The sequence below is a fragment of the Mastigoproctus giganteus genome, chromosome 9 (genome assembly GCF_048544385.1).
Source record: "Mastigoproctus giganteus isolate SK-2022 chromosome 9, ASM4854438v1, whole genome shotgun sequence".
Lineage (NCBI taxonomy): Eukaryota > Metazoa > Arthropoda > Arachnida > Uropygi > Thelyphonidae > Mastigoproctus > Mastigoproctus giganteus.
Window position 1 is genome coordinate 46633330 of NC_143583.1, and position 25617 is coordinate 46658946.

The following is a 25617-nucleotide window of genomic DNA, read 5'->3' on the forward strand; positions in this document are numbered from 1 at the left end:
GCTAGAGAAACTTGTAATAACTGAGAGTAAAGTGGAGGAAAAATTGTTGAAGATAAACGCAAGAAAGGCACCTGGGATGGATGGGATCTATCCAGTTATATTAAAGGAGGCAGCAAAGGAAGTAAGAAAACCCTTAGCCATAATTATGAGAGTTTCCTTGGACTCAGGAAAGGCACCCACAGACTGGAGATGTGCAAATGTGACCCCAATTCACAAAGGAGGATCAAAGGCTGACACAAATAATTATAGACCTGTGAGTTTAACTTCTGTTCCAGGAAAATTAATGGAGGCACTGGTTAAAGAAGCACTGCAGGATCATCTAGACAAGACTTCAGTTATAGCTCGGACACAGCATGGTTTTGTTAAGGGAAAGTCTTGCCTGACCAATTTGATTGGATACTATGATGCAGTCACAAAAGAACTGGATGCAGGGAATAACTTGGATCTTAGAGAGGCTTTTGATACTGTTGCACATGGAAGACTGCTGCACAAATTGTAGCAGTGTGGCATTGGAAGCAAATTGCTGCTATAGATAAAGGGGTGGTTAAGGTGGAGAAGACACAGAGTGGTAATCAATGGACACTGCTCATCGTGGACTAATGTTATTAGTGGAGTCCCTCAGGGTTTAGTGTTGGGTCCATTATTGTTTTCTGTATTTATAAATGATATTGATGATGGTATATCAAGCTTAATGTCCAAGTTGCAGACGATATAAAGGTTGGCAGGGTTGTTAAGGACACTACTGACGCTATGCTGCTGCAAGAGGATCTGGAAAGGTTGAGCAGATGGGCTGAGAGGTGGCAAATGAAGTTTAACATTGGCAAATGTAAAGTACTACATATGGGAAACAGCAACCCCACAGCAAAGTATAAACTTTGTGGTACTACACTGACAGTGGTAGAGAATGAAAGGGACCTGGGGGTGGTTGTGCACGCAGATATGAAGTTCTCTGATCAGTGCAGACGGGCTGCAAGAGTAGCTCATGGTGTCTTGTCAATGATATACAGAAACTTTTCTAGCAGGGATAAGGAGGTGATTATTCCCTTGTACAAGGCAATGGTCAGGCCACACCTAGAGTACTGTATACAGGTCTGGAGGCCTCATTTCAAGAAGGATGTAGAGCTGCTGGAACGAGTACAGAGAAGGGCAACAAGATTAGTGAATGGAACAAAGGGGTGCTCTTACGAAGAAAGGCTTAAGATTTGCAAATTACAGTGTTTGGAGACTAGGCACCAGCGAGGTGATCTGATAGAGGTGTATAAAGCCTTGAATGGTTTGAGAATGCTCAATGCTGATGGGATACTGCCTCTTGCTCAGAATAATCACCTGAGAGGGCATAAATTCAAATTGAGGAAAGACAGATGTAGGATAGACGTGAGGAAATTTGCCTTTAGCCAGCGGGTGGTTGGTTGGTGGAACAGACTTCCATCCCTTGTAGTGGAGGTTGATAGCCTAAATAAATTTGAGGCTCAGCTGAACAGGTATTTCGAACGAACAGAGGGGTGAAGTGGAAATGTTTTTTTTTTTTTTTTTTTTTGGCTGTTGCTGCATAAGCTTGCTTTCTTGCATCAAATGCCTCTACTAATGCTAATGCTAAGTGCATATACCATGGCAATGGTACCGTTATTTACTTAAGGTGTTCTTGCTTAAAGTGTTTTCTTATGAATTTAAATTTTATTATGTCTGAATATTAGAAATGACCAATTCCCAATCATACTCTAAATTCCTTTCCATGAATCTTTAATAAAATTCATCAACAAAAAATTGACTTTTAGTTCGTGTTAACAATTTTAATTTTCCTTTTATGATATCCGATTATTGATTATTATTATGATACTATATTCATGTTTTATTCTTGTTTTCTCCCTCCCCTCATCTTTTTTATCACGTAACAATAAAACTAAGGATGACGAGCATCACAGCGATATCCAATATTTCTTACGTTTCGAGTACATAGCCTTAAATTATTTCTATTCGTTTTCCGCATAAGCAGAATACAAATATTGGTTCTCTGCATAAAAAACTGGGTTTTTTGTTTCGCTGTTTCTTCTAAACATTCCTGACTCTATATAAATCTCAAATTCGTCCCATTTTCCCTAAAACCACTGCTCCTAAAATGTATAAAAAGAAGGTAGTGAGGTTAACTATTGACTCGTCTCTTACCAACTCTTTCTCTCCACTGTCTCATAGACGTTCAGTTTCTGCTAAATTCGTTTTCTATAGATACTTCTATGGGCGCTATTTTTCTGAATTGGCATCTGTAATTCTACCGCTCTCTTGCAAACCAGTCCGAATACTTCAACAAGAATTCAACATCCATTAAATGTCGATCTGAAAACTGAAGAATCATCTTTATCTCTTCCTGGTTTATCTTTCTTCTGTTCTGCAGAACAACCTTCCTGCTCATGTATTTCCCGCAAATAGTAATCTACATAAATTTAATGTCAACTGGTATCTTCTACTGTTATCATGAATATTCAACATTTAACCCATGCACTGTATTGAGTATTATAGGATCTAATACTTTTCATGTTAGGGGAATTTCCATGAAGAAACATTTTTCATCTGTTTATATTGGTGACAGTCCATAGTGTTTGAATTCCGAGACCTAGACTGGAATTTACCATAATCCTAAGAAAATTTTATAAGAATAAAATTTGTGTCCTAAGTTTCCATGTTAATTCATTATTTTGCTATATTTCTTTGGGATAAAGAGAGTTTTCACCTTTTGAATATATACAGACGGCCAAAATATTATAAACCTTTATTCTGTAAGAAGCTGGTGTATTTCTTGTACTAGTCAGAACCTGAACAGATCGAGGTACAGCATACACCAGTAGAGCGAACAAATTTTACACCACCATCCCATAAATTCCTAATCATAAGAAGGAGTTTGCGATTCGATGATTGGGGAATAACTCACTGTAGTGATTATTAAGTTGACGTTATTAAACTGAAAGTAAACTTATCATCAGAAAAATAACTTAGAGCTGAAATGGAAGCTTTGAAAAAATAAGAACGGACAGCTGAAATGTTCTGGTGGAGACGGAACCCAACAGAATCCGAGATGTGATATTATAATTAGCATAAATTCGGTCCGAAAAGAGTGAATAAAGCTCAGAAAGCTTTTACAGTAATATTTTCAAGTAAGTTATTGAAGAAAACTCGTTTCCAAAGGGAATTTTATAGCCACGATTGTTATTAGCCACTTTTTATAAAATTCCCAGGTGAGAAAAATCGCAATTTGGCGAAACGTGTTTTGTATTTTTTTGTCTTCTATTACCTTAACCATACTCGCAGAAGGGATTCACAATTACTAAAAACTATTGGAGTATTTTCGACGAGTGCTACGTCTGGCAACCCTGTGAAGAAACTCAAAATAATTACCCAAGGCAAGGAGGAAGATATTGAATCCCAAGAGGTCAAAACGGTTTTAAAATGCGAGAAAGAACGTCACTAGGAAATCTAACTTGGATTAAGCTCATGAATTTTTGGTAGGAAATCGTAGCCTGCTTTAGAGAGTGGAGCCTAATGGAATTGTAAGTTAATTTGATCTTGGAAAAGTATTAATGTTCATTGAGAAATCAAGAGATATATGTTATCGTATCAGTGCTCTGAGGCACGTGAAGAGTGTTTTGTTTATCCTTGGTAAAATTAGTCTTTCTCTCCGAGAATAGTAGAACACTTTGAAGTAATTAATATGGGCAGCAGATAATAGAAAGAGAGAGTAAATAGTTGATTGTTTGCGTATATATTCAGATTGCAATTCTTCGTGTCCCTGCTTATACCAACCAATCTTCAATCATACCCCAAAGTTTCAATTATGTCAAAATGAATATATAGAAATTTGGGGATGGCACATTCATGGGTACCGCAATGAACAAGAAAGCTTATTTAGACTTAAATATAAAGAAAATTGTGCAGATGACGGTTTCTGATAAAAATAATAATCCCTCAAAGGCCAGTGGCCACTTAGCAGCCAGTTTATTAAATACACCAGTCCTTTTCATGAAACGAAGAGATCCTTCAGCAACAACATTATATATTCGCACTGCGCAATATGAAGGAGGTGAGCAGATCCGTAGGGATGCTGCACGTATGAAATTCAGTGCGAAAATGAACAAGACAACACACTTAAGTGACTTTGAACCTGGCATCGTAATCAGCGCCATAAATACCAGTATGAGTATATCGGAAATTGCAACATTGCTGGGAATTTCACGTACGACCGTGTCTCGAGTATATCGAGATTGGTCCAGTAAGAAAATAATATCCAGACAACGGAAATCCTGTGGTCGGAAACAGCTCGTTGACGACGCTATCCGAGGCCGGAGACTTGCACAAGATAACAGAAGAGCTACAATCAATCAAATAAGAACCGGTGCAACAAAAGAGGAATTTTGTACCCCAGAAATGGCTGTACCTAGTCAGTGATGGGGTATTGCACCTGGCTACTGAGCCGAGTTCTAGTCCTCTCAGCAAAAAAAAAAAAAAAAAAAAAACCTAACAGTGGAAAAACGTTGCCTGCTCAGACAAATTCCATCCAGGTTTAAGTTGTTTGATGCTGATGTGTTATCCATTCTGCCTGGCATCAACAATATAGATTGGTTGTAGCTATATAATGGTGTGAGAAGGGTTTTCGTGGTGCAAAATGTGCAGTTGGACTCTTATAACAATGGGGAAACATTTAAACGCTACAGGTTATCTGGAAATTATTTTCGACCAGACGCATTCTTTCATGGTAGCAATGTATTCATCTGCAAATAGGTTCTTTCAACAGGATAATGCGACACGTTACAAGGCCAGAATGATACAGAACTGGTTCTAGGAGCATGGTAGAAAATTCTGGTCACGACAGTCGCCTCCACAGTCAACTAATTTCAGGACAATTGATCACTGATGGAACCAGGTGGAACGGGCTCTTGGGAATAAAGATCCGCAACTATTCAGTTAGTCACAACTTTGCAAAGCAACTAATTAACGTGGACCAGCATTCATATAGCTTTCAACGTCTCCACGCCAAGAAGACTGTAGGTTGTTCTGAGAGTTAAAATGGACACATTCTCTATTAATGTAAGTATACCTAATAAAGTGGTCACTCAGTGTAGACACATGTAAAATAAGTTTTACATGGTATACGTAAAATTATTTCTATAATACGACATGAGTGTGCTAGATAAAAATGCTTTATGGGCTACTCCTTCTTTACGCAAAAATTATAGTACGAATATTCTAAATGTTCTATTCACGTCTATTGTAATGCTCTAAGGTCTTTTCAGATTTTTAGATTAGTTAATAGTATTTATTCAAAATCTAATTCCAAATACAAATCAGTCAGTTTGAACTGTGGTTAAGCCAACTAACGTTAATATAGCTAATATAACAGGGCTAACAGAAGCTTGATGCCACCCAGAAATATGGGCTAATGAGTTTCGCTAAAGCATTTAAAATATGTTTAGGAAAGATAGGTAAAATGGGCAGGGTGGAAGAGGGTAAACTAATCTGGATAGCTCCTTGTCAAAGGCAGCTTGAGTGCACTTCAGCATTCCCAGATTTAGAACTTACAAATTAGGCAATAAAGTTACATCGTAGATAGGTGAGGCTGACAGTTTGGTAAAATTCAATAGATAGCTGGATCGACGCCTATGCGATGAGGGGAATACATAAGAATGGTTATTATTAATTTTTATTGTTATTTACATTATTCATTATTTTTTGCCTTTTATTTACTGGTGCAACAAAATCCTAGGGGGCATCCTTTCACCATATGGCTAATACTGACACTTAAATGCTGTAACGCAAGTGGAAATGTAACTTGTGAAGACAAATGTGTAAATTTTCTCCCGTTCTTAACACGAAGCATCAACATTCAGCAATTTTCGGTCTCCCATTCAACTTTCAATTTGAGAATTTGGTCGCTGCACAATATTTTGTCTTTCAAGGCATTGTAAATCAACCCTTGCGGTTGCACAGTGGATATAATCACAATCCGTCGACACCGGGCGGAAAATTTCCTGGTTCGAATCCCGTTAATGACGAGTAGAAATTTTATCGGCTGTTTTCACAACATGGCTGAGTTATTCAGTCTGAGGCGAGGGTTATGATTTCTCTCGGAAACTCGGGTATTTTTTCCAGAAAACAAGTAAATCCATCAAAACTCGCAATTTACAGATATAATATACTGTGGTCTCATTACTAGGAAAAACTCTACTCTCTCATGGCTGAGGGAGTAAGATTTTCTCATGAGTTAATCCGGATTTTTCAGCCCGCACAACATGAAAATTGGTCAGTGAAAACACACTTCTGCGGATATAATATACGACTCAATATGGTCTAAGTCGCTGATGCGCATAAAATTCAATTACAATAACGACATTGCTTATCCCCCAAGAGAAAAACATTTTAATTCATTAAAGAACTCAAAAACTAGTCACTTATTTCAAGACCTCTTAAAATCTAGCAACTTAGAACAGTCGAACATAGAACTCTTTCTTTATTACAAATATTCACGCTTTAAAATGCATAGCCTCTTCCTTTTAACCAACACAGTTTTCACACCTTCTGCCTAAGCAATTTGCATATTCAGCACATCAAGCACATTCTGAAAGTGTATAAAATTACCCGGACTATGTGAAGTAACCCAGTTTAAGATACTTGACAAAGCAATAATCAGTTTCACGAGTAAATCGTAAAGACACACTGATTCCTTATTTTTATAAATCAATAAAGACGCTTACCTCTTTCTCATTGATGTACCATTTGAGTATAGCAGCAGGTTTTGAAGGCCCCGCAGTGCACGTTACGTTAACCAGATCTCCCGTTTCATAGTGCGATTTCGTGCCGGAAATTGAAGGACCTTCATCAGGAAGGACTGTGAAATATATAAATATTATCTGTAGATTTGCTATTTATTTTAACTAAAAGTCATTCATAGTACTATGAATTAATTAATTGACAATGTTAATGAACTAAATTTAATGGAATGGCTTTCATTATTTCAAATCTGCCAAAGAATTTTTTTCATAATCTAACGCTTAGTAGAGAAAAGAGCAAAATCATATTAAAGAAATTTAATTTCTGACAAAAATGTAAGCACCATTATCATGGACCATGAGGCCGTGATTGGCGTATTGGTTGGAGATTTACAGAGCATTTAAATTCCAGCTTACTCTTCACAATCTTCCGCTCTATAACATATTAAAACTCTCATTTTCCCTTTGAATAGAAAAATAAATTCAAATATAATTTGATGGAAAAAATCTCTGTCACATGTATGGAGAACTTTTCCTAGCTGTTGGTGATTCTTTTCTGTGTGGTAAATGTAGACAGTGCGATGGCCTTAACTTAAAATTTGCCATTCTGTTAGGAGAAATAGAATCTCTGGAAACATTTATTGATGCCTTTGAGAAAATTCGAACTGGAGACCCGACAGGGTCTCCTGGCATTCTCTGCCTGGCGATAATCTCCCAGGATTTAAAGGTCCAATTCTGGATCGTTCAGTGCAGAATGCTGTAGTTACCAAAACATACTGTAAAAAAGACAGATGTACCTAAGTACGAAAACTGATGATGTGACTAACCACCTATTAATTCAGCATTGAAATTTCGAATGTACAGCAATCCTAATGCATGAATACTAATGAGCTGAAACAGAAATGAACTGATGGGTGAAGAAATATAAACTCGTGCTGGAAAAATCTCGCGAGAAGGGACAAAACGTTCTTGTATCTACCGTTCTGTCCAGACATGAAAGGAGGGAATAAATGATGAAAGCTTGGAGATTAACTGTAGACTTGAAGGACTCCGCAAGGCTTATATGAGGAATGCATAAATGCACAAAATTTAATTTGTCTATAGCGCAATACTAGAAGTACTGTTAATAAATTAAAAGAATTTGAGATTTTGATTAGGGCAGCCAGTGGTGATATAATAGAAGTAACGGACATTGGTGCCATCCTAAGATGAGGGATGAAGAATTTCATTTTGGCAATAACACAACAATCTGGAGAGAAAATTCTGCGCGAAAGTCACGGCCAAATTTCGACAAAAAAATCGCCAGTATCAAATAAACCAACAATTTTATGATCAGTAAAATTTTTCGGTTGATGCGTTGCAAGAATACGATGGTATTCACATAATGCATGAACCGAAAACAATATATATATTGTCACTGGTTTCGCACCCTTATTGAGGAATGGAAGTGACATTTTGAACTGTGTTTCCTTCAGTGAATACACTTTGTTCCACTTGAGTTGTTTCGTCAACGGGTAAAACAGCAGGATATGGAGTAATGGAAATCCTAGTGCTTTTCATGAAACACCCTTACATCTAAATAAAAATATAGGGTCTGGTGTTCCGTTTCACGTCTTTGATTGATTCGACCTCTCTTCTTCTACTAGAACAAAGTTAACATAAAATATTTGCAGGGATTTAACTGACCGGTTTGTTGTGCTGCTCGACAATGACGAAAGTTATTGTTTTCAAGAACAGGAAATTTGTAGCAGTTCCAATGAAACAATATCAATACCGAAAGACTTTTTCATTTTAATATTATTATTTCTTTTAGAGTGTTTATCACATTTATGCAGAAATATGTTTTATTATTATGTTATTTTTGTTGTTGCTCTTATATTATAGAAATAGTGGGCCAGTAAATCAGAATGTCTTATAATGGTAGATTTTAACTTCCCAGATATTGACTGGAACTTATGAGTTGGCTCATTCGCACACTAGCAAGAATTTTTTGGATTTATTGGATGATTGTTTTCTGCAGCAGCATGTTCGAGAGGCAACCAGAGATGAGTATTACCCTCCTTATAGGCGCCTTCGTAGCCAGGTGGGCAGGAGCAGCAGTGCGTAGCACACGCTTCTTGATTAGACCGGGGTTCGAGCCCGTCACCACCAAATACGGAGGATGCGGAAAGGTCAAGGGTATGACCACCGCATATCCCGGAGCAATATGGCCTTAGTTGCTAATGCTCCAAAAACCAAATAACAAACAAACAAACAACCCTCCTTATCTGGTTATCAGCAGTGATTATTCATGCATTAAGAATTTGCAGATAAAGGAACCACTAGGTGGCAGTGATCACTGTGTGCTGAAGTGGGATTTACTTAAATATATAATTACCATCGATGGTAAAGGGAAGGGCTTTTGCTTCCATAAAGGTGCCTATAGTGGTCTCAGACAGTTTTTAAATTCTCTACAATGGGATCAACTGATGATGTTACCAATAGCAAATTCAGAATGGGAAGCATTCAAGGAATTAATCGTGGAAGCTACTATACTTTTCATACTGATTAAGAAATATTATTCAAGGTTTAGGCATAAATGGTTGTCAGATGAACTAACGAAACTCGTGGGAGAGAAGAAAAATGTATGGGATGCATATAAATTATCAGGCGACACAGACGCCGACGGCAGATATAAGCTAGTCTGTAATCAAGTCACATAGAAGATTAGGCAAGAAAAGGCAGATTACGAGAAATCTTTGGAAAAGGATGCTAAGAAAAACAGCAAAGACTTCTTTACTAATATAAATTTTAAATAGGAAGGGATGAATCAGATTAGTCTACTTGATATCGATGGTTCAAATATTGAGGACCCTGCTCAGATAGCTAACAAACTGAATGAGTATTTTGCATCTACATTCACACATGAGGAGTTATTAAGGGAGGAAAACTGACAGAAGTTTATCAAACTGTAACAGGGTGCTTAATGATTTTGTAATAACTGAAAGCAAAGTGGAGGAGAAATTGTTGAAGTTAAACAGAAGAAAGGCACCTGGAGTTGATGGGATCTATCCAGTTATATTAAAGGACGCGGTAAAGGAACTAAGCAAACCATTAGCCATAATTATGAAAGAATCCTTGGACTCAGAGGAAGTTCCCAAGGACTGTAAATGTGCAAATGTATACCAATTCACAAAGGGGGGGGGGGTATCGAAGGGAGACACAAGTAATTACAGACCAGTTAGTTTAACTTCTGTATAGGGTAAAATAATGGAGTCACTGGTTAAAGATGCATTGCAGGATCATCTACACAAGACTGAAGCAATAATTCACACACAGCATGGGTTTCTTAAGGTAAGTCTTGCCTGACAAATTTGATTGGATACTATGATGTGGTTACAAAGGAACTGGAAGCAAAAAATAATTTTGATAGCATATACAGTACTTTGATTTCAGGAAAGCGTTTGACACTGTTGCGCATGGAAGACTACTGTACAAATTGGAGCAGAATGGTATTACGGATAAGTTGCTACAATGGATAAAAGGATGGTTGAGTGGGAGAAGACAGAGTGGTAATCAATGGACGCTGCTCTTCGTGGACTATCGTTATTAGTGGAGTCCCACTGTTGTTTTGTATATTGATCAATGATATTGATGAAGGTATATTAGGCTTAATGTCGAAGTTTGCAGAGATGCAAAGGTTGGCAGGGTTGTTAATGGCAGTAATGGCAGTGTGCTACTGCAACAGGATCTAGAAATTTTGAGCAGATGGGCTGAAAAGTGGCAACTGAAGTTTATCATGAAAATGAAAAAGACCTGGGAGTAATTGTGCAGTCAGATATGAAGTTTTCTGAGCAATGTAGAGAGGCTGCCGGAGCAGGTCATGGAGTATTGTCAATGATATACAGGAATTTTGCTAGCAGGGAAAAGGTGATTATCCCTTTGTATAAGGCAATGATCAGGCCACACCTCGAGTACTGCGTACAGGTCTGGAGGCCTCAGTTTAGGAAGGATGTAGATTTTCTTGAGCATATACAGAGAAGGGCAACAAGATTGGTGAGGGGAACGAAGGGATCCTCTTACCAAGAGAGGCTTAAGTTCTGCCTGCAAATTGCAGCGGCTGGAGACTAGGCACCCTGCGAGGTGATCTGATTGAGATGTATAAGGCCTTGAATGGGTTGAGCACGCTGAATTCTGATGGGATTCTTCCGCTTGGTCAGATTACGAACCTAAGGGGGCATAAATTCAAATTGAGGAAAGACAGTTGTAGACTAGATGTGCGAAAATTTACCTTTAGCCAGCGGGTGGCTAATTGCTGGAACAAACTTCCATCTGTCGTTGTGGAAGTTGATAGCTTAAATAAATTCAAGGAAGAACTGGACAATCCTTTAGAGGGAATGGTTGTGTGAATTTTTCTTGGCTAATGCTACATAAACTTATATGCTTGCTTTTTTGCATCACATGACTCTATCACTATTACTATTTATTCCTGATTCGAGGGCTGCACCCCGAGACGGTTATTGCTAGCAAGTACACATGGCGGTTATTATTATTATTATTTCTCCCTGATAGGTGATTCCACCCCGTGAAGGTTCTGGTACCGAGTGCATAGCGTGGTTGCTACGATCGGATATTGTTATTGTTGGTCGATGAACTTTCTGACTATCCTACAGATGTTCAGTATAGCGATTTCTGGAATTCCTTGTAGGTTCTTCCTGGGAGACCTATTTCTGCTAGGCTCTTGTGTAGGGTCTTTTGCACCATACCGATAGTTGACACGATGATCGGGATGGTCGTTATTTGTTGCATATTCAACATCCCTTTGATCTGTCTTAGGTATGAGTACTTCCTGATCTTTTCCTCGCGGATTTTCTGGAGTTTGCCAGTGTTAGGCACGGTTATGTCGATCAGAAGGTAACCTTTTCGTTCTTGTCGACAAGGGTATGCGGAACAATATGGCCTTAATTGCTAATGCTCCTAAAAACCAAAAAAACAAAACAAAAACAAACAAACAAGGGTATGTTTGGTCTGTTGCGCCGGATTGTCATGTCAATTATTATTATTATGGCGCGTCTCAATGCAACTTGTGGGTTGAGGGCTCTAGTATGGCCTGCGGTTCGTACTTGTAACTGTTCACTTTCTTTTTTTAACTGGTATTTCCGCGCTAACTTCTGTGTATTATCCTGGTTACCTGGTCTTGTCTACGAGTGCACTCCGTTTGGGTGATCATTCTGCATCCTGCGGTGATGTGTCGGATCATTTCTGAAGCCAGCTGGCATCGACGATATCTGTCATCTGTCATTCCAGTCTCCTGGGAGATGTATTTTCTATAGTTCCTAGTTTTGAATACCTGGTCTTGGATGGCGAGCATGAGTCCTTCAATCTCGGAAAAGGGGAAGAGCGTCTTGTTCGTGAGCCATGAATTAGGAACCATTTTATCTATCTGGTCTTGATAGAGATAATTGTAATATTTGCCATGGAGTGTATTCTTTGGGAACTTTCTAGTTTAATTTGTTCCCTGTGGGTGGTTGGGAGGTGTCTCCTCGATTAGGTTTAGTGGGGTATGCCGCTTGTCTGTCTTCCTTCTGGCCTGGCAGAGCGGCTCTGTTTTTTTCTGAAATAAATCCTTTTGGTTCGCTATCGCTTTCTTCTGTTGCTCTATGAGGTTTATCAAGCCCATTCCTCTTTCTTTCCAAGCTATAGCCAGTCTGTCCAGGGGCCGACTTCGGGTGGTGTTGGCGGTTCTTGGTCGTCATTGACCTTGTCTTTCTCATGATATCCTCCAGCTCGGTGTTAGTCCAATCTATGATCCCAAAGGAGTCTGTTAGCACTGGGACTGCATAGATGTTTACGGGGGCTTTAACTGTATTCCTTCCATTTAGCGTTGCTTTGAGGAGGTTTCTGAGACTGTAATGGTATTTTTCAGACAAGTGGACCATGATCTCCTGATGCTCTAACTGGTAAGCTTGCATCATCCCCAGGTATTTTTAGTTCTTTCCTCCTGTCATGGCTTCGATCAAACCCAGTTTGATGTATTCTGCATTATATTTCTTCTTGCTGCTCCTCTTCTGGTTCCATCTGTCCATATTCTTTGTTCTTTGTAGTTGGTCGCTCACATCCTGCTTTGAGTGGGCATTTTTCACTGAGCAGTTGGACATGATTCGTCTGTGATTTAATCATTGTGATGCATAATTTTTTTAGTTTAGGTTACAAATTCGTGTTGCGAGTTCTTCCGCCCCCCACGACTGCTCAGAATACCTGTTTGAGGCACGAGTTCTTCAAGCCCTTCCCCCACTCCATTACTGTTCTGGAATATGCTTAGTGCTGGGCGTGGTCCTGTGAGCAGCGAAAAATAGAAGAAATTATAATATAGTAACAGTAATCAGAATATCGCCTGAACAACCTCTCCAAATATTTCCTTGGTTTCAGTTTTATGAATGGTTAAGGAAATAAAAATGAAACAGGTTTACATAAAGCGTGGAGATTGTTTAGCTGGTTTTCCAACTAATCTCTGTCAACGCTTAAATGTATACGAAACTATAGACGCTTAACCATCTAAGTTTAGCTGATAACAATAGTATCAGATGGATTTGATATACAGAGTGAGATATATTTTAGCATTCAAAAACAGTTAGAAAATTGCTATAATCATGGACAGAAACAAAACTAGGGTAATGCCATAGCCAGCAGAAACTCGGTCACAAATTCCGCTGGTTACTTTTTACAATTTTGTTTCTTATTTCAGTTTTAAAGAAGTTTAAAGGCATGGTTGTAAAATCAGAACTCCTGAGGGGAAAAAAGATATTTCGAAATCTCTGCTACTATTCAAGACAATTTCAACTTGAAGTAAGAGACCAACATGTGAAAAAAACAGCGTAAGATGATGAGGAGATAAATTTGAGATAACTGAGACTCTATTGAAGAACAAATCTCACGAAGTCCGAAGAAATCTCTTGAAAGAATAAAGGTGGCTTTTACCTAAAATGTCAGAATATACAAATTTGTACTATATATATATTTTTTATTAAACAGAGCTGTGACTTTTCACAGAGAACAATCTCCCACTTGAATAGATCATCTCCAGACTTTGCTAGAAGCGTTAGAATATTTTTGAACGAAAAGCCTTTTGAGCGTTCATTTGTCAAGATTGAACCTAAAAAAACTATTTTTTTCCCTGAATTTTTCCTTTTAGACTTCGATCCTTGAAGTCGCTTTAAAAATATTTGAAACTATTCTCTTTTAAATGTCGACATTCTAAGTTTGTTTTAGAGTATATCCATTTATAGAACACCTGCTACCTATATATGCTACGCATTATTCGTACCCTTATGATATTATATCCTTAACAACCATTAAAGGCCTATGATAGGTCAAAGTTAAAATTAGTGATAATTTGCCCAGAGAAATGAGACAATAAAACTTAAATTACTGTAAAAACTTCTGTAGTGTTCTTATCTATTAAATTTAATATATTTTTATTCGGAAATGATTATGGAAACATAATTTAAAATTTATTTTGGTTAATCATATTAAGAGATAAACTATATTTGCAGTGGAGGTTCACATCCAACATTATATGAAATAACATATAGGTTTATTTAAGGCTGGAGAAACCTTTAGTTATCAACAGAGACAGTATATTTATGTTCATTTTGCATCCCTTATACGTAGGTGTAATTACACCAAACCGTAGTTAGCACCGAATTGATTATTTCTGCTGTATATCTCACGCCATGTCTACTTCGGAATTGCATGGAAATCCCAACAAGCCATCCCATCATAGTCAATGCTCAGAGCCACGTTCAATAGAGTTCACTAATTGGAAATGTTCGCGTGATGAATTTGTGGGTCATGTTCGTGCAACCTTTCGGTTTATGTAGTGGGTAGGCGAGAGTGGACACTGTCAAGCGTTTAAATTTCAGCCAATGAAATGGCTGAATGATTACATCGTAAACAGATTGGGATACACATTACTTATGCGTATCCCAAAATTAACAAAATGTTTAATAACTGTTCAAAAAGATTTATAAAAAATAGCGTGCTGCGCGATTCAAATTCTATCCATACACATGCTCAATGAATATGTTGCTGGCATTGCTAAGTTTCTATTTCTCTCTTATAATCTGTAGATTATCATAGAGAAATACAGAACTATATTTCTTTGTTGTAATCTGTAGATTATAAAGAAATCGTACGATCATGGTATGACCTCCCTCTACGCTGAACACAAGGGGACACTCAAGATTAACGAATAAAATGTTTTAGTATCCATAAGGGATAGATAGAAGTTTTATTACAGCATAAAACTGTGTGACACCATGAACTACAACGCAATATTTAATTTTATCCTGATTACAGGAAGATAAATGATGGATAGATAGACGAATGAGGAATCAAAAATTAATCATAAATTAGGAGACAGATATGGAGTTAAAGATGAAGACGAGACAGTAAATTACCAAAACAAGATTAGGAGAAAAAGATAGAACTAATGAAAGAGAGAAAAAAAGAGATGTAGAAATGATCTTTACATACCATAAACAAAAAGTTCTTTCTCTTCGCGTACTGTTTGAAACGATGGTGCTTCCGCCGATACCTCACAACGATATGAGCCTTCGGAACGCACAGTGGTCTTATGTAAATAGAGATGACCCAGATGTGACCTGGAAAGCTTTCAAAAATCGTTGGTCAATGCAAATTTCTCATAAACATTTTGTATATTAAATTGTAATCCGCTATTTATATAAGACAGAGAGAAGAAAGATAACAAATTATATTAAATAAATTTAACATTTTAAATATTATATTAATTATATTTACTAAATATGAGATGCTGTATTTTTCCTCCCGGATAAAATAAATTCAGAATCGTCTCAGATAGCACTTTATTTAGTTTTATATGAATGTAAACACAGAAATATGTTTTGACATTGGGCAAACATTACAAAAAGAAATTTTTCTAGATTAATTCTGATTTCGGATTCAAGATTTACAACTCTGTTTTCTTAAAAGAGGCTCGTAATGAGAATCACAGTTAATCAAGAACATAATATAAAATTAAATAATACAGAATAACCACACAATGAATATATGTGTTATTAATAAAAAAATAGAAGAAAATTATCTGTTTTTTTTCCCATAAATAAATGCACTTATTTTACTATATCTTACATCCAGAAATATCCCTGGAAGGTCATACTTTTGAGCAGGTGGACTGTCTGTCGGTAAGTATCGATAAAATTCCACGTTGTTCCTATACCACTTGATGGAATATAGTTCGTCCCTTTCCAAATCAAAAGAACAGTTAAGCCACACGGGAGCACCACTAACCACCGTTTCTGGAACATACAAATCTAGTAAACGTAGACACCAAGAACCTGTAAAAGAAGAAATCGAAAACAACCATAAATACAGTGATTAATAATAACATGAAGTTAGTTTTTTAATTCATTCGTTAATTTTGGATGTATTCAACATTTTCCATTAAATTTAAAAACCGTAGTGGAATCAGAAAGGACCCGCTATAGATTTACAGGAGTGCAGGAGATAAATAGCTTAAAAATAACAATAAAAAAACACTATTGATAACTTAAGAAGAAAACACAGAAAAAATTTCAATTATACATATCTGTTACGAATAGATACTGTCCATGGCTTAGTATTAATTTAAGTAAAGAATATGAAATGTGTAAAGAATTACGCTGCTTTTCCATTATTATGAGAACATTTTCTTTGAGATAAGATAAACAGCCGGCGAGTGCTTACAAATCCAACGAATTCATTTATCAAATGGGATTTAATTCTATCAACAGCTTCTGGTAATTTTCGTTTTAATACTATTTGGTCGTAATGTTTTCTGTGATGGTGATCTCTCTTTGTTGTTTATGTGAAGACCCGATATCTATTGAGTAACAGGCTGGAATTGTTCGGTGCTGTTCATCAGTTAAAACTCGAAATTTATTTTTTCGTATCGCAGCTATAGATTTCGCTTGAAGAAGGAAAATAAGAATGTGCAATACTAGTCATAAATGAATAAAATTGCGAAACGAAATTGTTGCACAACTATTCGAAGAATTCAATATATATATATATATATATATATATAGATTAACGTAAAAGATCATTGGCATAAACCTAAATAGATATGTTTTGGATTTAATAAGAAAGCTTAAATATTATACGCGTTATGCAATTGAGCTTCTGTACTATATAATAGTATATTCTTCCATCTTCCCACCTAGTAGCGTATGCCGATGACATTTCCATTCTAATCATTGATAAAGACCCTAACCAGTTTTCAACGCAAGATCTCTCTCTGCCTTGCTCTTTGTAATGCATAGTTGGCTTCTAAAGGATTAGCTTATATTAAACCCAGAAAAATCTAAACATGTGGTGTTTAGGACGAAAAATAAACCATAAAATATTGATTTCGAAAATACATACAAAGGAAAACAACTCGAAAGGGTGAATGATACCAAGTGTCTAGGAATCTGGCTAGATGACAAGCTGAGTTGGGATAAACAAATGACCACCTTACGAAAGAAGACTTCGTCACTAGCAGGAAATTCGCCCGAGCCTCTGCCTGGGTGCCTCCTTCCCTTCTCAGACTAGCATTCCTTTCCTTAATACAGCTTCACTTCACATATGGAATCATCTAATGGGGTAAACCAGTCAAGATAACCTTGGAATCAATTCAATTGTCAATTTTAGGCCTTCCCTGGAATGCTCGGTGACTTCGAGATATAAGGAAGCAAGACTCTTAAGCATCTACCAACTGATACAAAAAGATGAGGCGGTCTTTGTCTACAATGCTACACTGTTTTTTTTTCTCTTCACCCCTCCCCATTTTTTTCACCCTGGTGAGGCCACTCTTCTTCCTATTTCACCACCCCAGTTTTCACCCTCCCCTCCCAACACTTTCTCTTTTACAATGACTGCCCTACATGTCCAAATTTAAATCACATCAAATTTTGCCCGACCTTTTAGGCTCTCTAGAAATAGTTCTTTCTGAGTAAAACCCCACGCAGCGCTTTCTAAATGCAATTTAACCAAAATCAACCGCGATCGCTCCAACCTTTATTTAACTATAATTGTGGTTAGGCTATAATCGTAATAAACTATATTATTAATTTCACTTGGTAGAAGAGTGGTTACCACAAACAAATAATTTTCTTGGAAAGCAGCCACGTAACGTCCTTCCCTAACCATATTAAACTAACTTCCATCTATTGTTGTGAAAGTGAGAATGAATTCAAGTTCGTTCGAATAAATCAAGGAAGAAGTAGACAAACTAATTAAGGGATGGACATGTGGTGTGGGAAGTTTTTCCCCCCCTTTGGCTGATGCTGGATAAGCTTTCCTCTATTACTGTCCACTATTAATATTAATTACATTTCTTGAAAATTACCTGGCTTTCACAAACACTTGGCATCAGCATACTGCACCATTCATGCAAATGGACATGCATATATTCTCCCAAATCCATTCATCCCATCTGGGTGTTGCAATTTCCATGCCTTAGAGTGAAAGATTATCAAATTTTCAGAGATACATCCTTCTTCTAGAGGGTTCGAGTCCGTGACCACCAAATACGGAGGATGTGGAAAGGTCAGGGAATGACCACCGCATATCCCCGGAGCAATATGGCCTTAGTTGCTAATGCTCCAAAAAACCAAATAACAGCAACCTTCTTCTAGGTAATGCAATAGAAATCTGGATAATTTCAGTGAAGGGCAATGCACTTCTTAGTAAGCTAATATCGTTATCTCGGAGATGGAATGACTCGTAATAAAAGGATCCAATTTAATTTGCATAATATTCACTAAATCGCAAATGGATATTATTAAGCAACACACGAGAGAAAAAGCAACCCCGATTTTGATTTGAAATTTTTAATATGGCAGTTTTCATACTTCTGGGAGTATTTTATATCTATTTATAGTTATAGGCATTCCATATTTTGCTTCATTGCTTCTTTGAAGTTCTCGAAAAACGACATGTTGACAATCTCTTGATGTTCTGATATGTTTCATGTTATTCGAGTAGAACGCTATGCCCATAAAGCTTTTTTTTTTTGCCTCTAAGGGTTATCATCTACGTGCAGGACCTATTTTCATAGAATTTCCTGAGTAGAGGAACCTCTTGTTATCATAAAGATACCGTTATACTTTAATTCCACTGCAGATTGTTTCATCTGCTTAATTTTCGTTCTTATTCTATCAAAAATAATTTTTAGGATGATGATTCCAAACGAAATGTGTTTATATTTCAAACTACATTGCCTAGCTACTTTATTAAAAAGTAGCTAGGCAATTTATTGAACTTTCGCCTTGAACAGTATTTATGCAAATTAAGCAAACGAATACAGTCATGTGACGTGTAAAGTGGGGGGGGATCCCCTCGGACAAAATGTGTGGAGTACGCTCATTTTCCTATTAGCAATAAGGAAAGAAAAGTAAATCTAACCGGCTTCAAAAGAAGATATAACGGATGGACTGCATCTATCAGTTGATAAACTACTGATGGCAATTACTCTTCTCTGGACTTATAGAGAGTGTTTAAAGACTGTTATTCGAATATTCTAGGAGTGGAGAAATGCATAAAAATGGACACTAACAGAGGCAGGTGAGAGTGTAGAGGTGATTTAATGAAATACAGACCATTTATAAAGAATTATTAAGGCTGGCAGCAATAGTACATTTAGTATAATTGACCCATGAGTTCAAAGAAGGAACCCTGTAACCCACTAGTACTCGGATCAGGAGAAAAACTTTGTAAAGAGTGGAATATTTACTGTTGGGTCAAGAGCGAATATCATGAATTCATAATATTCCTTTACACTTTCTCCGCCCGATTTCTCTGGACAACATGGACAAGAGAGATGGTTTGAGCAATGCAAATGCACTCCATCCTTTAATGTTATGCGTCTAGCATATGGGATGGATTCTTTTGTTGAGTGGTTTCAAGAATACAACGAAAACTCTTCACACCTTTCATGCGCATCGCATTTCCCCAAGTCCCAATACAATGGAGCATCTGTAGAATGAAATCGAATAAGATTTTCATGAATATATTCTCCTCTGTTTACCTCTCTGCAACAATCATTTGTCTTGCCAAGATGCAAATGCATAATGTTTTTCACTGTTGAAATGGTTGGATATATATCAAAGGAGAACAAACATTCAGGAATAAATAATTATAGAATCAACGGATAAATATTTATTCTTACAGTTCGTATACTTACTAAGGTAACCTTCCGAAATTAATAAATGCTAAAAAGAGTTGATCTCACAATAAATCGAATTAAAATGCACACTAAAGGGGTTTATTAAGGAGGAGAAACTACCCGAAGTCGTGGAGTATATAATTTACTTATATAAACGATTCGGTAGTTATTTTATAATTAAAAATCTACCTTTGAAGCCAGCTAGTGATTCTCTTTCCAGCCAATCTTTGTTCTTTAACTCAATGCTGCATCTGCATCTGATTTTTCATGAAATTTTATACCTACTTTGCGATATAAAAAGTCACTTTTACCTTTCATAATTTGCTGAGCACCTATCCTCATTAACATTAGCGTTTTCTAGCATTAGTCGAGGCATCTTGGTAGAGTGTCGATTCCTTGCATTGAGGTCACAGCAGTTTGATGACTTCATCGTGTTTATTCTTCTTGCGTGTGCGAGTTAATTGACGTTCTATTAAGGCAGCTGACATCCATCACATGTCAAATAGAACACGCACCAAACAACTCTCTAAGTAGCTCAATAAATCCGTCATACGACCATGCAGCTACTGAATTAATCGGAGTGATATTCAAACCTCCCCTCTATAAGAATTGTAAATAGCAGTTATTTGGAAACTTAAAATAGCATTAACAATTCAAGAAAATAAAGCTTTTGTGGTTTTATTCTGGATTATTAAATCAATACAATATGTTTTGGCTTACTGAAACTTTTATTAAAGATCAGTTTCCATTACTCAAGGATAATTCTCCGGTTAATGTGACTCAATGCCATTTAACTGTGAGAGTAGCTCAGCACGCGATTTAACAGTTGGAATAGTTGGTTTAATGCAGCGGAAATTACTGTACATTCATTCTTTTTTTTTTACTACGTCAGAAAAATATTATTAATATAGAATTAATATATTTTGAATAGCTTTTTGTTTTTTTTACATTGCCTATTACAATTCAAAAGAATTGCTTTTGTTTTCTTCTTATTTACCCAACCGTTTTTACCTTCATTTTACCATCATTAAATACAAGAAGTTTTTCGTTCAAAACCGCTTCCACTAATGGGCTCTACACATTATAAATCAACCGTGAAAGTGCATGAATTCTCTTATTTTTCAAAATTCTCTAGGAGAAACATTCAGGAGTAGCCTGAATAATTGAAAACTGTCTGGAAGAAGTAGAGTTGGACAAATGTTTTTAACGCAATAATGCTGCATAGTTTATGCAGCATATTATGTTTTGCATACCGTTAATATAAAAGGTGCAGAAATCTCTACAGTAATTAGAGAATCTTTTCTTTTGCTTTGTTTTGTGTATTTTACAAGTAGATAAGTAGTTCGGTACAACAAGACAACGATAACAAATACAGTCCATTATTATTCGATAACTTAATTCTGTTTTAGAATAAAACCAAAAATAGTTAGTTGTTTATACTGGGTTTAGTTTTTTTTTTTTTTTTTTCAAAGCAGCTCCATCTAAGTACAGTAAAATTTAAAATCTAGCACCATCGGGGACTGAGAGGTACAGTATTTTAGAGGCATACCTATCTTTGAGCAGCACTGCAGAAGCGCATTTCAATGAATATTAAGTACAACCGAATTTATTTACATTTAATTCACTAAAAGATAGCAGTAGTAGCGTTTAAAATTTAAATAGTGCTTCAATAAGAAAAATAAACTGTTCTTCTTTAGAAATAAATAACATATCATTTTGCTTACAATAATGTACTGTGGAGAAATTCAATCGATTTCTCGTACATAATAAGAAAGAACCTAAGTTTTATTTATACTACCATTAGAACTATAGCAGAGAGATAAAGACAACAGGCAACTCAAAGCCATTCACGTCGATTTCCCTTCCATGGTACTTAGTGGGAAACCAAGTGAGTCAGTGACCTTGAACCGCTTGTTGTTTTACTCCTTACTTTTTGCCATCCGCTAACGATCTGCATGATTAATTATAATGGTGGCAAAAGTAAAAGCCGTAATTTTGTGGAGTCTGTTATACGCATAAGTAAGTCGTTGTTTATGGAAGAGATTAGCCACGGATTTAATTAAACATATTTTTCCAGTGCTGTACCCACGATGGGTAATTTCAATCTCCCTTTGTTCTTTCTCTGGCTCGCCCTCGCGGTAGCACAGCTAGTATGATCACCGTCCAAATTTCTATCAATGGAATATTGGATTCTGCGGTGGCTGAACTGCCTGGGAAGGAACCCGTTCACCATCCATTCTCCTAGTCAACTTAGGCATGACCGCATGGAAGCTCACTGTCCTCAAAAAAAAAACCTGTCAACGCTCACCAAGCTGCTAACTCGCCATATTGATGCCCCATCAATAGAAGATATCATCGCACTAACAAGAGGAAGAAATAGAAGCCATCCCCCACTTAGGATGAAGCTATCAAACTTGGACTCCCTAAAAGGAATGTTCCCATGTAACACCATTGAACACTTCAACACCTTCTCCACTGATCCGATAAAGTTTGAAGTCAATAAAACCTACAGAAGCCAAATTATAGACCAAATCTGGACTAAATCACAGGATTGCTGTGAAAATTGAGCAGTTTTTATTAGAAATTTTATGATATGAACAATTAAATGCAATAATATAATGAATATAAATAAATCTGTTATGTTAGTTGCTGATAAAGAAGTCAACCTATGTATTTAACTCTTCAATTATCAAGATCTATGTTATTTCAAAGTGAATACAATTAAGCAAATGTATATATCTATTTAATAGTTATTATTATACAATAATTATATTGTAAAGATCTGAAAATTTGTACGAAAGTGTATAATGTATATTTTAAAATTTCTGTACACCCTCCTAGCCCACTTGCTGTACAGGGGGTGAACCTTGTGTTAATAAACTGATAGTAAGTAATTAAATAAGTCCTCCCTACACCGGATGGAAAGAACCTAAGTTGGAATCCCTTTAAGTACAGGAGGAATTTTTTTTTTATGGGTATTTTTCACAACGTGGCTGAACTAGTCGCTCTCAGGCGAGGGTAGAATGATTTTTTCTCCCGGAAAATTGAGATTTTCGTCCAGTAAACAGGCAGATGCACCTAAAATTCTATAAAAACAACAACAATTCTTTGTTTTCAGCTGCCCTAAAGTTACCTCAAAGTCACTAGATTATGTTAGCGCTGTGTGACCAGCCAAATAAGAGACAGAAATTATAAGGTGTTTATAGGACTAGCCTTGTCCATTCATCTGCTTTTGGGCCAACGGGATTTAAACTATATTGATAATACAATGGTCTTAATTTGTGCAGCAGAACCAACTTGCCTTTGTACCAAGTTGCCCTGGTAATACCCTACTGTCAAAAAGATGGGCTCGCCAAAAGTTTGCAAAAGCTGCGATGAGAGTTTCTTTCAGATGTAATTGGTCCCTCATCAGATAACAGGTGGTCTCTTGTGAGAACCCTGAGACAAAACAGATAGCGTTTTCTATATCAAAACGTTGAAAACTCCCATTTCGTATACCATATTACAGCTCACAGAGAACAATTTTACAGCTATTTTTCTCTGCGTGTTGCCGCTGTAGCCAATCTACTGATGAGGGACAATTTGTCCCTGACACAGGCCTCCATAGCAGGCTTCACATTTAAACAAATGGCTGATTATCCTTTTGACGAAGCCTTCTGTTTGAAAGTCGTTCACTACCAAGGAATCTCGTTGAAAAGTTAAGTTTTTTCTATTTTGAAAACTAAGACCATTGCACTGTCCATGCAGTTTAAACTGATATTTCAGTCAGCAAATTTAAAAGGACAAAATAGTACCACATCATCTTATAAAGAGCGAAATGTCATCCTTTTTTGCACGGAACCTTGAAGACAAATGTGATCGCTGATATCAGTGCTGGATTTGTTTGTTGATATTTCCGGATTTTTGTAAAATATGCTGAATTAAATTTTAAAGTAATCCGAGTTGTCAAGTATCGAGTTTTACAGAATTCACTGTAGTTTCTTTAAAAAAGAAGGAATAAGTAAAAATCACCAGTATTGGAGAGGAATGCAGTTTATTATTTCACAAACAACAGAAGATCTCCGATTTTCTGATCCATATTTTCTGACGTGGACTCTCTTTACCATTGCAGAATAGATGTATTACGTACATTCTCTAATGTCATGGACATGGCATCTTTTAACCTTGCCCCTTTTTTTTTACCATCAAGCCTACTAGTTTCTACAATCGATACGTCACATATTCTTAAAGTAAAGAGGAGCCTTTCCGTAGAATAAACAAAATCTATTACAAGGATGCGACTTCACGAAGAGGTACTGAGGTTTCTTCTTGAAGGTCTACATGCCCATTACAAAGTTAAAGAAACCAAAAATAAAAAAATAAAAATTTGATGCCATTTTCGTGTCTTTCAACTATCAGCTGTCTTCATCGGGGTTGCAAAAATGCTTCATGCACTGAATGGTACAGCACGATAGTAGCATTATAAAAAGTACTTCGCGCCCCCTACAGCAAGTTATTTGCATGACTGCGCCTTCGCGTCGAATATCGCATTCAGCAGGACTTCTTTCGTGCGCTCGACACTTGGAAAGACACGCGAAACTTACATTGTTCACAAAAGTTGGTTCCCTTCAATATCGTCGCACGGTTCTGGAAGAAATGGAAATAGAAGTCTCCAGTTCAACGAATGGTTGACATCGTGTTTTATGCGAATTTTGTTTCAATACGTTTGACTGGTGTGAATTGCTTAAAACATAATTTTAGCTTTCTCTAGATACGTATATTGGGCCTGCATTCAGTGTCCTCTGAAAAACGTGTCTAGTAACTACTCGTGCATTAACAGAACCCTTGGGACAGGATTGTTAAACTCTTGATACCCCTTCGATGATGACCAACACGTATTTGAACAATTGGCTGTAGGGACATCTGTTTATACCACAAAAAGAAATCCCCAATGAGGACTTTTGACAAGCAGTTTATATATATTAATTCGAAACTTAATCATGGATAAGTATATTAAAAATGACAGCTTTGGACTTGTTTATACATGAACCGAGTTGTATTTATGTAATAAAGGTTGTCCTAACTTATGGTTCACTTTGATGGATGGGTTGACCGTTGGGAAATTGTTAAACTTAATGTTAATACATATAGAATAGTTCAGTATATTACAAAACCGTTTTTCTCTGCGCACGTATTAATATTAAATTGTTTACAATTAAATATCAATAATATTTAATTGGCCCACACATAGGGAAATTCTTACAATTGCCCCTATGTGTGGTCAATTGTAAGACTTAGAAGAATCAATTGTAACAGAATATAAACTGATTGTACAAGAATATTAAAGATTCTGCCAAAGAAATTCTTTATTCTTCAGAGGATTATGCCATTGTTGCATCATTGTTCTTCTTTAGATTCTCATATGTTTATACTATATCGAAATGATTTATTTTTAAGCCGTATTTTAGTTTACCAACATCGAGTGATAACTCTTCACATATGCTCTAAAACTTAAAGTTATTAATTCATCCTCTGTCAGTGAAAAGCATCAATCTTATATATGTACGCTGCTCTCCAAAAAGTATTCGAATACCCATGTTTTCGTAGTCCATTGGACATTCATGGATAAATAAGTGACTCAGACCGGTATGTAAGGAAGGCATATGAGCCCCACAAGTCAGT

At 36.6% G+C, this 25617-nt stretch overlaps 1 protein-coding gene across 1 annotated transcript in view; it reads right to left on the reverse strand.

The window, feature by feature from the left end:
* The window catches only part of LOC150080197 (uncharacterized), a 214170-nt gene that overhangs the window by 27888 nt on the left and 160665 nt on the right, over positions 1 to 25617 (reverse strand). The window contains exons 2-4 of the mRNA XM_090381124.1: positions 15903 to 16108; positions 15267 to 15402; positions 6738 to 6871 (exon numbers count right to left, since the gene is read on the reverse strand). Of these exons, the coding sequence (XP_090237250.1) occupies positions 6738 to 6871; positions 15267 to 15402; positions 15903 to 16108 (476 nt within the window). The remainder of the gene's footprint in view (positions 1 to 6737; positions 6872 to 15266; positions 15403 to 15902; positions 16109 to 25617) is intronic.